Raw genomic sequence first — 12,215 nt, 5'->3', positions numbered from 1 at the left:
TTTCTTAGCTTTTCAGCAAGGTGAAGCACGGCATTCTGGCAGTTCATGACGTCACCCCATTTAAAGTGAATGACAAATTGGACTGAATCATGATGCAATTACAGTCATGTGAAAAGTAACGTTTTCACATGATTTTATGCAGTACAAGTACATTCTTACTGCTTCCATTTAAATTAAATGGCTGGGCAGGTGCTGTTAATCAAACACATGTGGTGTGAGTGATCACCTTTGTAAAAGCAGAAGTTTGTGCAGTTTCCTGGTCTGGAGCGTTCAGGTCTATTTTAGCACAATGCTACAATTTTCCAAAGACTGGATGTCTCCACAAATTCACCCCAAGATCAGACTCTGCAGTGCACGGAAAAAGATTTAAAAATCCCAAGAACTACATCTCAGACACTACATGCCTCAGTTAGGATGTTAAATGTTAAAGTTCATGAAAGTACAATTAGAAAAAGACTGAACAAATGTGTCTTTTTTGGAATTGTTGCCAGGAGAAAGCCTCTAGTCTTTCATGGCAGCACGGCTTAGGTTTGCAAAGTTGGATTTGCACAAAACTTGTGGAACAACATCTTTTGGACAGACAAGACTAGAATAGAGGTGTTCACCTATAATGCACACTGCCACATTTGGGAAAAAACAAACACCTTGCAGTCTCTTAGTTGAACTCATCAGTGTGTTCAAGAGTCAAATATGAGGCCACCTGTCCAACAGCTAACGCTTGGCCAAAATTAGGGTCATGTTACAGGACAGTTATCTCAAACACAGCAGCAAATCTATAACAGAAGCTGAAAAAGAAAAGAATTGTGTTGTTGCAGTGGCCCAACCAAAGTCCAGGCTTAAATAGACTGAAATGTTGTGGCAGGATCTTAAGAGAGCTGTGCACAATGCAATCCCCACAAACCTCAATAAGCCTAAGTAATGTTGTAAAGAAGAGTGGGACAAAATTCCACAATGGTCTGAGAGGCTGATGAAGTCAATACTTGAAGAAAACACTTCAAGTCCAGAAAAAAAATTTTTTTATGAAAAAAAAAAAGTTATTGCTTTTAAAGGTGCTTGGGGTGTACTTGGCTTTTCACAGGACTGCAGCGAGTGCTGTGAAAACTTTCTTTTTCACATGGCTGTATAGGTCAGTCCAGAAGGTTAATAATATTACTGTCATTACTATGTCATCTTTTTTTTTCCAGTAGCAATACATTACAACAAATTGTCAAGCACAGTCAGCAGTTGTGACAGATCAGCTGACCTCAGTGCCAGATGAAAACTTGGGCCATGTTATTTAAACTGCATTAGCCTGCATACAGTTATAAGATGCTTTGTAAATCCACCTCCACCCCAGCTTCTCCATTTCGTATTATTTCTGACTTGATATACAGCATAGCAATTGCCATTGATGTATGCGCTGTTCTGTGAGGGAGTTTCTTCCCGAAGTCCTAGAACAGAGCTAGACTGCAAAATGTAAATTACTGCAGTATTAACTATAATGTTGAATCGCCACCAGCTTCTGAGTAACTTCTCTTCAGTGATGTGCGTACAACAGTTTCATTTATTCCTTAATGTTTCTGCTTAAGACATCCAGTGTTTTACCGTGAAGCCCATTCTCGACCTGCCTGCCAAGTTTCAAAACAAGTCTGTCTCTGAGCAAATACTCAGGTAATAACAAAGTCCCTGCTCTTCACTTCTTCACAGTTACAGCGGATAACTCAGAGTCACATAAGATTAATTTCAATCTGGCAAAGCCCAGTTTACTTGCCCCCAGTCATTCAGAGGGTTCAGCGAGCTTGTGGTGACACACGAGTCTAAGTGCATTTGCATTTTCGTGTGGCGTTCTGACTTATGCTGTGGAGAAAGGTGATTAAATCTTGATTTAAATGTGGGTCTCTGTAGAACAAACAGCGCTTGACCTTCTTGTCGTTCTAGTGGTTATTAACTTTCGGCAGCCATCTGCTATGATCAACTGTGCCAAGTACAACATTGTTCCTCTGACATCATTAATACCATTGTGTGGCGCGTCAGGGCCACAGCAAACATTGGGCCCCTGCGCTCCCCTTTGTACACATTCTGTACGCCAGCCATGTGCTGCATCGCTCAGCTGCGCAAATTCACTTAGGTATGCCATCCAACGCATCAATGGGCATAATTAAAAGAAGACATTTACTCAGGAAAGCCTTTAGGCAAATATACCTGTGCAGTGATCTTATCAGAAGCCCAGTCAAGGCACTGGTCACATTCCCCTGCATTGATCTTTTCAGCACCCTGTTGTCTTGCTTGCTAAGTGCATCTGATCAGAATATGTAACTTTGTCAAGTGGCCTAGATTAGACAGCCGTGTTTAGAGACTGACAGAGGATTGCTCCATATAAACTTTCCATGATGCTTTTTCAGCCAAGTCTGTAACTTCTTCAACTCTCGCAGTGCTGTTCTCTCTGTCCCCTCTCTCCATTTTCTCTCATTTATTCCCTCATTCAGTGAAAAGATCAGTGGTGCATAGCAATGAGACTGAGCTGTTTGAGCCACAGGGTCACAGCAGCAGGCAGAGCATACCCCATTCTGACCTTGCTTTGCCAGACTATGCTACTCCATCAATTCTAGCCCGCCAGCTAAAGACATGTAAAAGGCGTAATTGGGGTAACACGGCTGATTTTAAACTGCTTTATTAATCTGTTTATTAAAGCAGAAGTTCAGAGGCTTCATTTTTTAAGTGAAGGACGAACTTTTTCAGCTAACTTGGGAATAGGTCTTATGTTCATTAAACAGTGTGCTGCCCTTTGCGAGTAAGCACAGACGGGAACATCTGGTCCTTGGTATAACATAAAAGGCTCAAATGTTGGTGGCACCTGAGTCCAGCTTTTCTGTGTAGTCACAAATGGGTTTTTTGTTTTATTTGGTGGTCTGTTCATCAAAAAGATTATCGGTCCTTCACAGAAAAAGTTCAAGCATCCCATCTGCACACATTAATCGCCATTTCTTTAATCATTATAGGGTTGTGGCTCTGGATTGGCACTGATTCAGTTCATATTTTCTTAATAATTATTTGCTAATAAAGCCAGTTCGCACGCTTTGAACCATATGGTGTGGTTTTGGAAATGGGAAATACAATATGGTGTACTAATTTTCCTAGGAGACTGTGATTATGTCTCTTTATGCCAATAAGTGAGACAGATGAAGGTGGGCCGAAGAAAGCAAGTAATGAGCCTGTGTAAGGGAAGCCATGTATCCACAGCCACTATGTAACACCATCATTTTCCTGCTGTGAAAAGTCTGTTAACCTGATTTGGCAAATTTCCTCCCTGTTAGTCATGTGCCTCTGTCAGGTGTGCTGCAGCTTATCTGCATGTCTGACATCTCAGGCTAACTTTAGGGCCTCCCAGTTATGTGTGGGAGCCAAAAATGAATTTATTTCCCACAATGAGGCCATATCTCGGATAGTTAGTCAAAAGCCAAATGCAAATCACAATAATTCCTGTCACAGCTGCCCTGGGAGGCAGTTTGTCCTGTGTTTGACCTGAAGCAAAGCAATCAACCTTTGAATCAAGCTGTGGATTGCCCATAACAGTTTTAATTTACTCAGGTACTGATTTTTCTCCCTCCCCAGCTTCTACACGGTAAATGAAGTCCATAAATTCCAGTATTCCAGGCCGGTGAGGAAGGGAGAGAAGGATCCTGACAATGAGTTTGCGGTAATTCCCGTCTTTTTCTGTTTGTTTGTTTACTGTTACTTAGTTTTTCCCCATTTATTTGGTTAACGTCAGACATAAAATTAACATAAAGACTATGTATTATTGGACTACAGTAGAACATGTGATTCTACGTTTACAGGAGCGGTAAAAATGGTAGGTTTAAAAAATGTGTACCAACCAGTAACTGTTAAAGAATTCCAGTTATACTGACAAAGAAAGAAAAATCTTTTTTCTTTGTCATTTACACACATTCAGAGATGAAACACAGGAAAAAATACAAGTAAATTTATGAAATAATTTCCCAGGAACAAATGACTCAGCTCCATTTGCAAGTTGCACACTTGCAAGATAATGTACTTAAGTAGGTTAAATTAGAGTAGGTAGATTAGTAGCCTCCGAACCCGATCAAAAAGCTTGTCAGTGTTTTATGCTGAGATGTGGCAAGTGGAGTCAAGCTGAAAATGGATTTTAATTTTTGCCTGTTCTCATCAGGTTGCTGTTGTGTCACGGCCACCACCTTGAAATTTACTAGCGTAGGACTGAGAAATCTTTCAAGTTTATGATGCACGTATACTTACGTAGATATTTTCAGCACAGAAAATCAATAGCACCGCAGAACATAGAGCTAATTTACATAGGCAGAAGAATTTACACCGCAGAGGAGGGATAGACGGAGGATTTTATTCATCTTTGAACACAGGAGAAGGTGGTGCCAACAAGAGCATCCAAACAAAATAAAATCGCTGACAGTGATCTATCTCCAGTTTAGTAAATGCAACTATTACTGTCAAGTCGTTTTTTAGTTTATCTAGTGAGTTATTCTTTGTGCGCACTTAATAACCAGGTAGCAATAACAAGGATGACAAATTAAAGCCAGTCACGCTTTCCTCTGTGTTTACTGTGGCGTCACTTCAGCAGAACAGGGTGATGAATTTCACTCATCTTAGACTTGCTTTTCTTGTCAGACTGATTGGACTTTCTCTGTCCTGACAGAGCGATTATGGATATCTATTGCCTGACATATTGTGTCTGTCACATCTATTATGCATGTCAATAAACACAAATCCTTGTCATTTGCAGATGCTCCAGAGTGAGTAGATTTTAAAGACAACGCAGTCTCTGAATATTTAAATTGAAGTATTAGTTTTATTTTCAGATGTGTTGGTTGTTAAAAAGAGGCTGGAAACTACATTTGGAGCAGACCTCACTTGCAGGTGATCCCTGCCATGCAAGTTCTTTTTCTCAATGTGTACTGTTATTTGAGATTATAAATATTTGATGCTTTAGAAGCTATCCAATTTCATATCATATCCCATATTACAACTCCAATTCCAAAAAAGTTGGGCTGATGTGTTTGTAAATAAATAACAGAATGCAGTGATTTGCAAATCGCACAAACTCAAACCCAAGAGGCGGAGCTTCTCAGAAGTAAAGATGGGGAGAGGTTCACCAATTTGCAAAAAACAAACACATCTACACATTTTAAAAAAAAAAACAGAATAATGCCCATCAATGTAAAAATTGTGAAAAATCAAAATATCTCATCATCTGTAGTACATAATATCATCAAAAGATCGAGAAAAAGTGGACAAATCTCTGGGACAAGGGACAAGACTGAACATCACTATTGGATGTCTGATTTTCAAGCTCTCAGATGCATTTAAAACAGGCACGATTCTCAGTTGAAACGCCTGCATAAGTGGTTTGCATTGGTGCTTTTGTGGACCACGGTCAGTGCAGAAAGATAAATACAAGTCTTTTTCAGGGAAGGGCTTGCATATTTCAGTAAGACAATACTGCATCTGTTGCAATAGTATTGCTTTGTAGTGGAAAAGCCTTGAACTTTTGCCAGCTGAAGACATTTGGTGCATCATGAAAGGAAAATTACGACAGAGAAAACCCAGTACTGCTGAGCAGCTAGAATCCATATCGGACCAGAACATTCTTCTCCCAAAAATCCAGTATCTGATCTCCTCAGTTGGCCCTGTGCCTTTTTTTAAAAATGTCTTACTGCCATCAAATACAAAATGAGTTTCTTTGTTTTTTCTTCAGCCATAAAAAGGTGGACGGTGGGGTGTTGTCATTGTCACCTGGTTGAATGTGCGGGCAGGCAGGCTTAACACCCGAGTTTGAGAATAATCTGAGAATAAGGTGACGTAGGATTTTTAAATTGATACCATAGATTAGTCTACTTAAAATCTCAGAAAAGTTCAAATCCCAGTGACCTTGTTCTCAAGGTCAGGGGTCAATTTTCTGAACTTTTCTGAAATGACTGGTAGCACTGACAGCATAAACATTTGATTTCTATGTTCTGTTGTGAATAAAATACAGATTTATGAAATGTGGAAATCATTGCATTTTGTTTTTATTCTAATGTTACTTTTTACACATTGTCCCAACATTTTTGGAACTGCCCTTGAGCACTTGAGCAAATGAGCTCCCATCCGGACGGGGAGGTAGTAGAGCCGTCTTCCAACCAAATCCATTGCGTCACTAAAATCTCATTTATGCAACAGCAGTCTTGTTTCATTGCGGTAGCTTGGCACAGCTGCAGCTTGATCTGTTTAAAGAGCCACATTATCTTGATTTGAGCTGTGTTCCAATTTTGTGTCTGTCTTTGTGTCTGCAGAACATGTGGATTGAGAGAACCACATACTCTACAGCGTACAAACTTCCTGGCATCCTGCGCTGGTTTGAAGTCAAGTCAGTCTCCACTGTGAGTATGAAGGGCCTGTGTGCCAAGCAAGGCTCCTAATCAGATGAGGATCTGCAGGCTTGCCTAAAGACAATCAATGTGATTTGTCCACTTAAGCAGTATAGACGCAGGGGTGCCACTCCCCGGGCTAACGACAGGGCACGTTCTCTCTCTGCCAGATGGCCCACATTGATTCACCAGGCACTCCTGTTTCTACTGAAAATTGCTACACAGCACAAATATAACTGGAGGACAGTTCAGGCTTTGCTCTCCTTTCACTTTTTGTACAATTACCTGGATTACAGTATTGAAAACCCTTCAGACCACAGCAGAGGACCTAAGTGTTGACTGAAGCTTTATCGAAATGTGATTACTTTATCAGTGATCTTTTAATATTTTTTAAATGCTCATCCTGTATCCTCATTCTAGACCGAGCGAGTACGGTAAAAAAGTGCACCGTATAAGTCATGAGCACAAGGGCAGATTATAGTGTCACTTAAGAGTCCAGACAGGCTTTTTTTCATGTGTTTTTAGTTTGTCCCAAAACAAATGCACTACTTAGTGCGATTAGCCTTCCTTTACCTCCCAAACACCTGAGTCCATGTAGCAGAGTTTTACTCTCCATTGTCACACTAATTCAGAGCGGACACCTCTTCCTTCAGGCAGAGTTAGAATTTACTGTCAGGAGCAGCTTGCCCTCCAGATGAGCCAGGGAGAGGCAAGGTCCCTGAGGTCAAACTCTCTATTTAAAGCTTAATGACTGGGCTGAGATTCACCAGGCCTAATCCTTCCATCTGACAATTCTTTTTATCGAGCTGGCCTGAGACATACCGGAGCAGATTGGAGATTTGTCTCGCTTGTACAACATCTTTACTTTTTTGGCTTGGGTCTAATTCTGACATTTACTTAACAGTCCATGCATGTTTTCTCTAAACTCTTAATACAATGAAGTGATTTTTTTTTCATCCATCCAAGAGATGAGATTGCCCCTATGTGGAGTTAAATAGATTGTGTCGAAATTAGCTTTCACACAGTAGTGAAATGAATGACAACAGTTCCAAGTACTTCATTCATCTTTTCCTCTAAATTGCTAGTCTTTTTTTTGTTGGCATGGGATTTGAAGTTCTGGTACACGAACACACTATCCATCTTCGTTTGACAGTTCCAGGTTCGTATATGGGCACGGTGATCAAAAATTATTCATTGTTTCTGTTTGATTTATGTGTGTAGTTAAGCGATCCTCAGCCTATCTTCTTATAACCTTTCTGTAATTTGTAACACAAAATGTTTCCCTTTGATTGTTGTAATCGCAAGGATGAAAGCAATGTACAGTATGTGTATTTGCACTGAAACAGGTGAATAAGCGCTGTGAATATCTTATATCACCTTTAACTTCTGTGCTACACAGGAGGAGATCAGTCCATTGGAAAATGCTATTGAAACAATGCAGCAGACCAATGAGAAGATCAGCAGCATGGTACAGAGGCATCTCAATGATCCCAACCTTCCCATCAACCCGCTCTCCATGCTGTTGAATGGGATTGTGGACCCAGCTGTCATGGGAGGTTTTACCAACTACGAGAAGGTAGACGAAGGAAAATAGTTCTGGATGTCTCTAAATCATCTTAACTTTTATACATTCATGTCCAAATCTTTCATTTGAACGTTTCCACAATTCATGAAGCTTTATTTTATCTTGTTTTAAATGCCGTGAAGGTTTGTTAAACATAAAGCTAGACTCAAATCTATAGGGCCAGTGCACAACCTTAAGACTTAGTTTCTAGCCTTAGGTGTTGTAAAGTTGAAATAAATGATGCTCCTTTATCTCTCTGGGCAAGATTGGCAGGAGCCTACCGCAGCAGACATGACTAAAGATGACACTAAGATGACCTTGAGACAGTTCAATACACAGAAGCAGAGGCATGATATATAAGATTCATACACTGAGAGGCAAAGCACTTATTTTTTTCATTAGCCTACAGTTTTACACACCAGTGCTAGTCAGGTATTTTTATATTTTGAAAAAGCTTAGCTAACAGTTTCCCTATTTTCCTTCTTTGTCTTAAGCTGAGCTAAGCATCCACCTCTCTGGCTTTGTAACTGCCATAAAGAATTCTAATTGATATGTCTTATCATCATCATCATCATCATCACAGAATCATCTTACACATTTTCCAAAAAAAGAAAAACATTTTCTGAAAACGAAACAAGAGGAATGCCTATGTTATTTATTGTTGCTTATAGTATATATTTTTGCATATAGTACATGTTAAGGATAAAAAGGTACTCCGTGTCTTTAAATTATCTCTAAGATCATCAAAGTATGTTTTAAACTCATTCAAATAAAAATACATTAATTCCCAGGTTATATTACATGATGTGAATTGGGTGCTATTATTAGATATGCACCTATCAGCCATCCAAGTACCAAATCCCACTCATTTCCAGACCAGTGACTGCCCAGTTAGCCTGCTATATATCTGAATAGTAACTGGTCCGTTTAGCATCACTCGCTGCCCCATGCTGGTCGTCTCTGAGTGCCGAGATAAACTACATGTGGGCCACCACAAAAACATTCATAACAACAAACTTAATCAGACACTTAAATCACCCTAACCCAGATGAGCACTCACATTTTTAAGAAGTCAGCAAAGGCCAAGTGGCTAAAGCTGTCCAGAGTTCAGAGCCAGCAACAAGCCAGCAGACTCAGTAAGAGCACAGCATTAATGCAGTTTAAGTGACTGAACATCCTGTAACTTGTTGCCTAAATTCTAAAGCTTAAACTTTTTTTTTCCTGATCTGAATTGAAAAATAAAAGTCGGAATCCGAAAATTGCAATTAGCGCATCTCTACTTCTTCCTACTTCTTATCATCGTATGCTTGCTGCAAATTCTTGATGGTTAATGTTTTATACCTTTTTATCTATATCATGTTCCTCTTAGTATTATAAGTCATCATAAATCCATTATTTTTCCTTTTCCAAAAGCCCAACTCAGTCTTGACTGTATCCTGTTTTTCATCATTTTTCACGTGTAATCCAAATACTATAGTGGCTCATGTGGTCTTTTTTCTGTTTTTTTTTTTTTTTAACACAACCCTTTTACCCTTTTGATTATTTTAAAAAGCGATAGCCTATTCGGTTCTCTACCTGAAATAGAGTTATACCGGTCTTGAGGGTGCCTTCTGAGTCAGAGGAGAAGCAACGGGAATTCTTTGCCCTCAGGTCACTCCTTCGTCTCAGTGAAATAGTGCGAGCAGTGGATGAGAGATGGTTGTCTTGACTACATTTTTCACATCTTAACAGACCTTCCTAGTGCTTCACCCTTGTTTCATCTTTATTTCCTCCCATTTTTCTTTTTATTTATATCGCAAACATCTTTACATTTTTACCTTTACCTAACTTTACTCCAGGTTTTCCTCCTTTCTATATAGTCATACTTACTCCAGTGTTTTTCTGTCTGCCATCTTTTTTTTTCTCCAGGCCTTTTTCAATGACAAGTACATCCAGGAGCATCCAGAGGACCTTGAAAAGATAGAGAAACTAAAGGACCTCATCGCCTGGCAGGTAAGACCATAGCACTGAAGAGTCACGGGACACGTAGGTGAAAATGGCAAAGCATCATAAGGGTCCAGGATTCAGGGAACAGTGCTTTTGCCAGCTTGTTTGAAATTATTTACTTTAAACGATGTTACATTCTTTGCATTCTTTTTCCATAGCACAAGTAAAGAGCATAGGAAGACATGGCCGACAGGCAGTCAAAATGCTGAGTATGGATTAGATGGTGTGAAGGAGCTTGGGAGGCATGAAAATGTGCATTCATCCCACTCAGTCTTTTAACATCATTGGCACTGGTTTGCATTCATTTGCTTTGGGCAAGTCACTATGGTTAAAATTATTAGAGAAGTTTATTAATGGAATCAACACCAGAAATGTTAAAACCTTGCACCACCATCTACAGCCCTCCAGATATTACGCTGTGTGATTTTGAAATTTAAAGTAAAATTGCATTTATGTGTGAAACTTCATTAAAGTGATTATACATAAAAAAATAAATAAAAATGAATCAGTGTGAAACTTACAGCTGAACATACATTATTGTTTGTGCAGTAGCAGTAGTTTTCAGTGCAGTAACTCTTGCAAACAGGGGAAATGTGAGCCTCTGTGAGTATCACTGCAACACAGAGCCTGAACGAGATGCACATGCAGCAGGCAAGAAATGCATACGAGGACCGCTGGAAAGTAACATCCTGTTTAATAGAGCATAACTCTCTGGATCTGAACTGTGGGTTACTTTAATACTCAAGAAGTTGTGGTTTCCTGCCTTATGTTTCACCCAGGATCTGAACAGATAGAAGAAAAGTCTGCTTCTTATTTTTCACTCCAAGGAAAGAGAAAGATCATTTAATTTCCTAAAGTTGTACCTCTCTCAGTTGTTTGTAAAATAGGTCGACTTTGTGCTCCGCATCTTTGGTGGAACTTTGCCAACTTTGAAAAGTAAATCTCTTTTGTTTTTGTTGTGCTTTTCGACTTTACATGGTTCAGTGATTCACACAGAAGAATGTATCTTGTATTCGTACCTCACGTCTGACACTGATGATGCTGCTCACATAATTGTTTTGCTGTATAGCGAAGACTTTTTAAAAAAAATACAATTTTCCATGTGTGCCTACTTTTCCATCATCATTCTCGTAGACATACAAGTGGTGCGTACGTGGGGATCTGTAGGAAATCGCTGACTGAAGTAGAGGTTGACACAGCAGCGGCAGGTTACCTAAAAATAAGCATGTTGCTGCTTCATCACTCCTGGAACGTTGTGCATATCACAAAGACGTTATACATGACAGGGTTGGAGCAAGCAGCTGGATTTCATCTCTAAGACCTATCAGTTATTTTTATACTTATCATGAAGCAATGGCAGCAAGCAGTAATCTTGGTGTGATTACCTTTGTGGCATAGGCTTTTATTTTTTAATTCCAGGGTACTACTCAGATAAGGAGCCATTTCGAAAAGTGTCCTTAAAATCATTGTTTAAAATTATTTCGAGGCTATTTGGTGTAATCATAATGCAGACACGCCATAGAGGAAAGCCTATGCCAAACATACCCACAACAAACTTTAGAGCGATCACTAAGGCAGATTTGAATTGGTGTCAGCTGTCTCTTTGCCAGAGACTGCAGGCTTGTTTATCTTGTGTTTTGAATCCATCTAAATGAGACAAATGAAGGCGAGCCGGCTCCAACGAGCAAACTAAACGGGTAGAAATGAGCCGTTGTGCACTGCTATCGTGAAATACCCATTGTCCTCATTTAGTAATTAGAGAGAAATGAGCAAGTGGAAATCAGGAAAATAGGTGTTGTAAAAAAACAACAACAACAACAACTCCCTGGCAAGTACGAAGTAGGGGTTTTTAGAAATGTTTATGTTTATAATTGGCTCTGGAAAGATGCCTAAATTAGTTCCTGAAACGCCTCACTTCTACATCGTTCAGTCTGTTTATGGGGAGCTAAACGATCAGGGGAATTTTCACCAGGGCATCAACATTGTATTCACAAGCATAAAAACATCATCTTTTAATGGCAGGCTTGTTTCCTAATAGGACCCTCTAACAGAAGGCTTTTTCTTTTGGTCGCTTCATCTCACATAAAGCGGAGTCTGCTTATTAGTCTGTCTGACTCGCCAAATGTTGCGTACGTCTCCAAGACCTGCGCGACCTTCATGAAAGGTCTTAATATGTCATCGCAGCTTTAATACCAAGCATCTTGAAGCCAGCGTGGCTGTCCTACCACCGCGGGGTGTGGCTCAGAAGTCTGTGTGTTGTGAATCAGAAAGGCAGTTGAATGACA

At 39.8% G+C, this 12,215-nt stretch overlaps 1 protein-coding gene across 2 annotated transcripts in view; it reads left to right on the top strand.

Annotated features, from left to right (window-relative positions):
• Positions 1 to 12,215, top strand: part of dock1 (dedicator of cytokinesis 1) — a 191,301-nt gene that overhangs the window by 166,791 nt on the left and 12,295 nt on the right. For both annotated transcript variants that reach the window (XM_063482824.1, XM_063482823.1), the window contains exons 42-46: positions 1,569 to 1,650; positions 3,592 to 3,676; positions 6,306 to 6,392; positions 7,780 to 7,956; positions 9,853 to 9,936. In XM_063482824.1, coding sequence (XP_063338894.1) covers positions 1,569 to 1,650; positions 3,592 to 3,676; positions 6,306 to 6,392; positions 7,780 to 7,956; positions 9,853 to 9,936 — 515 coding nt within the window. The remainder of the gene's footprint in view (positions 1 to 1,568; positions 1,651 to 3,591; positions 3,677 to 6,305; positions 6,393 to 7,779; positions 7,957 to 9,852; positions 9,937 to 12,215) is intronic.

Source organism: Pelmatolapia mariae, linkage group LG8, assembly GCF_036321145.2.
Source record: "Pelmatolapia mariae isolate MD_Pm_ZW linkage group LG8, Pm_UMD_F_2, whole genome shotgun sequence".
Taxonomy (NCBI): Eukaryota; Metazoa; Chordata; class Actinopteri; order Cichliformes; family Cichlidae; genus Pelmatolapia; species Pelmatolapia mariae.
Note: the sequence above shows the minus strand (reverse complement) of the source record. Positions and strands in the feature narration are given on the sequence as shown.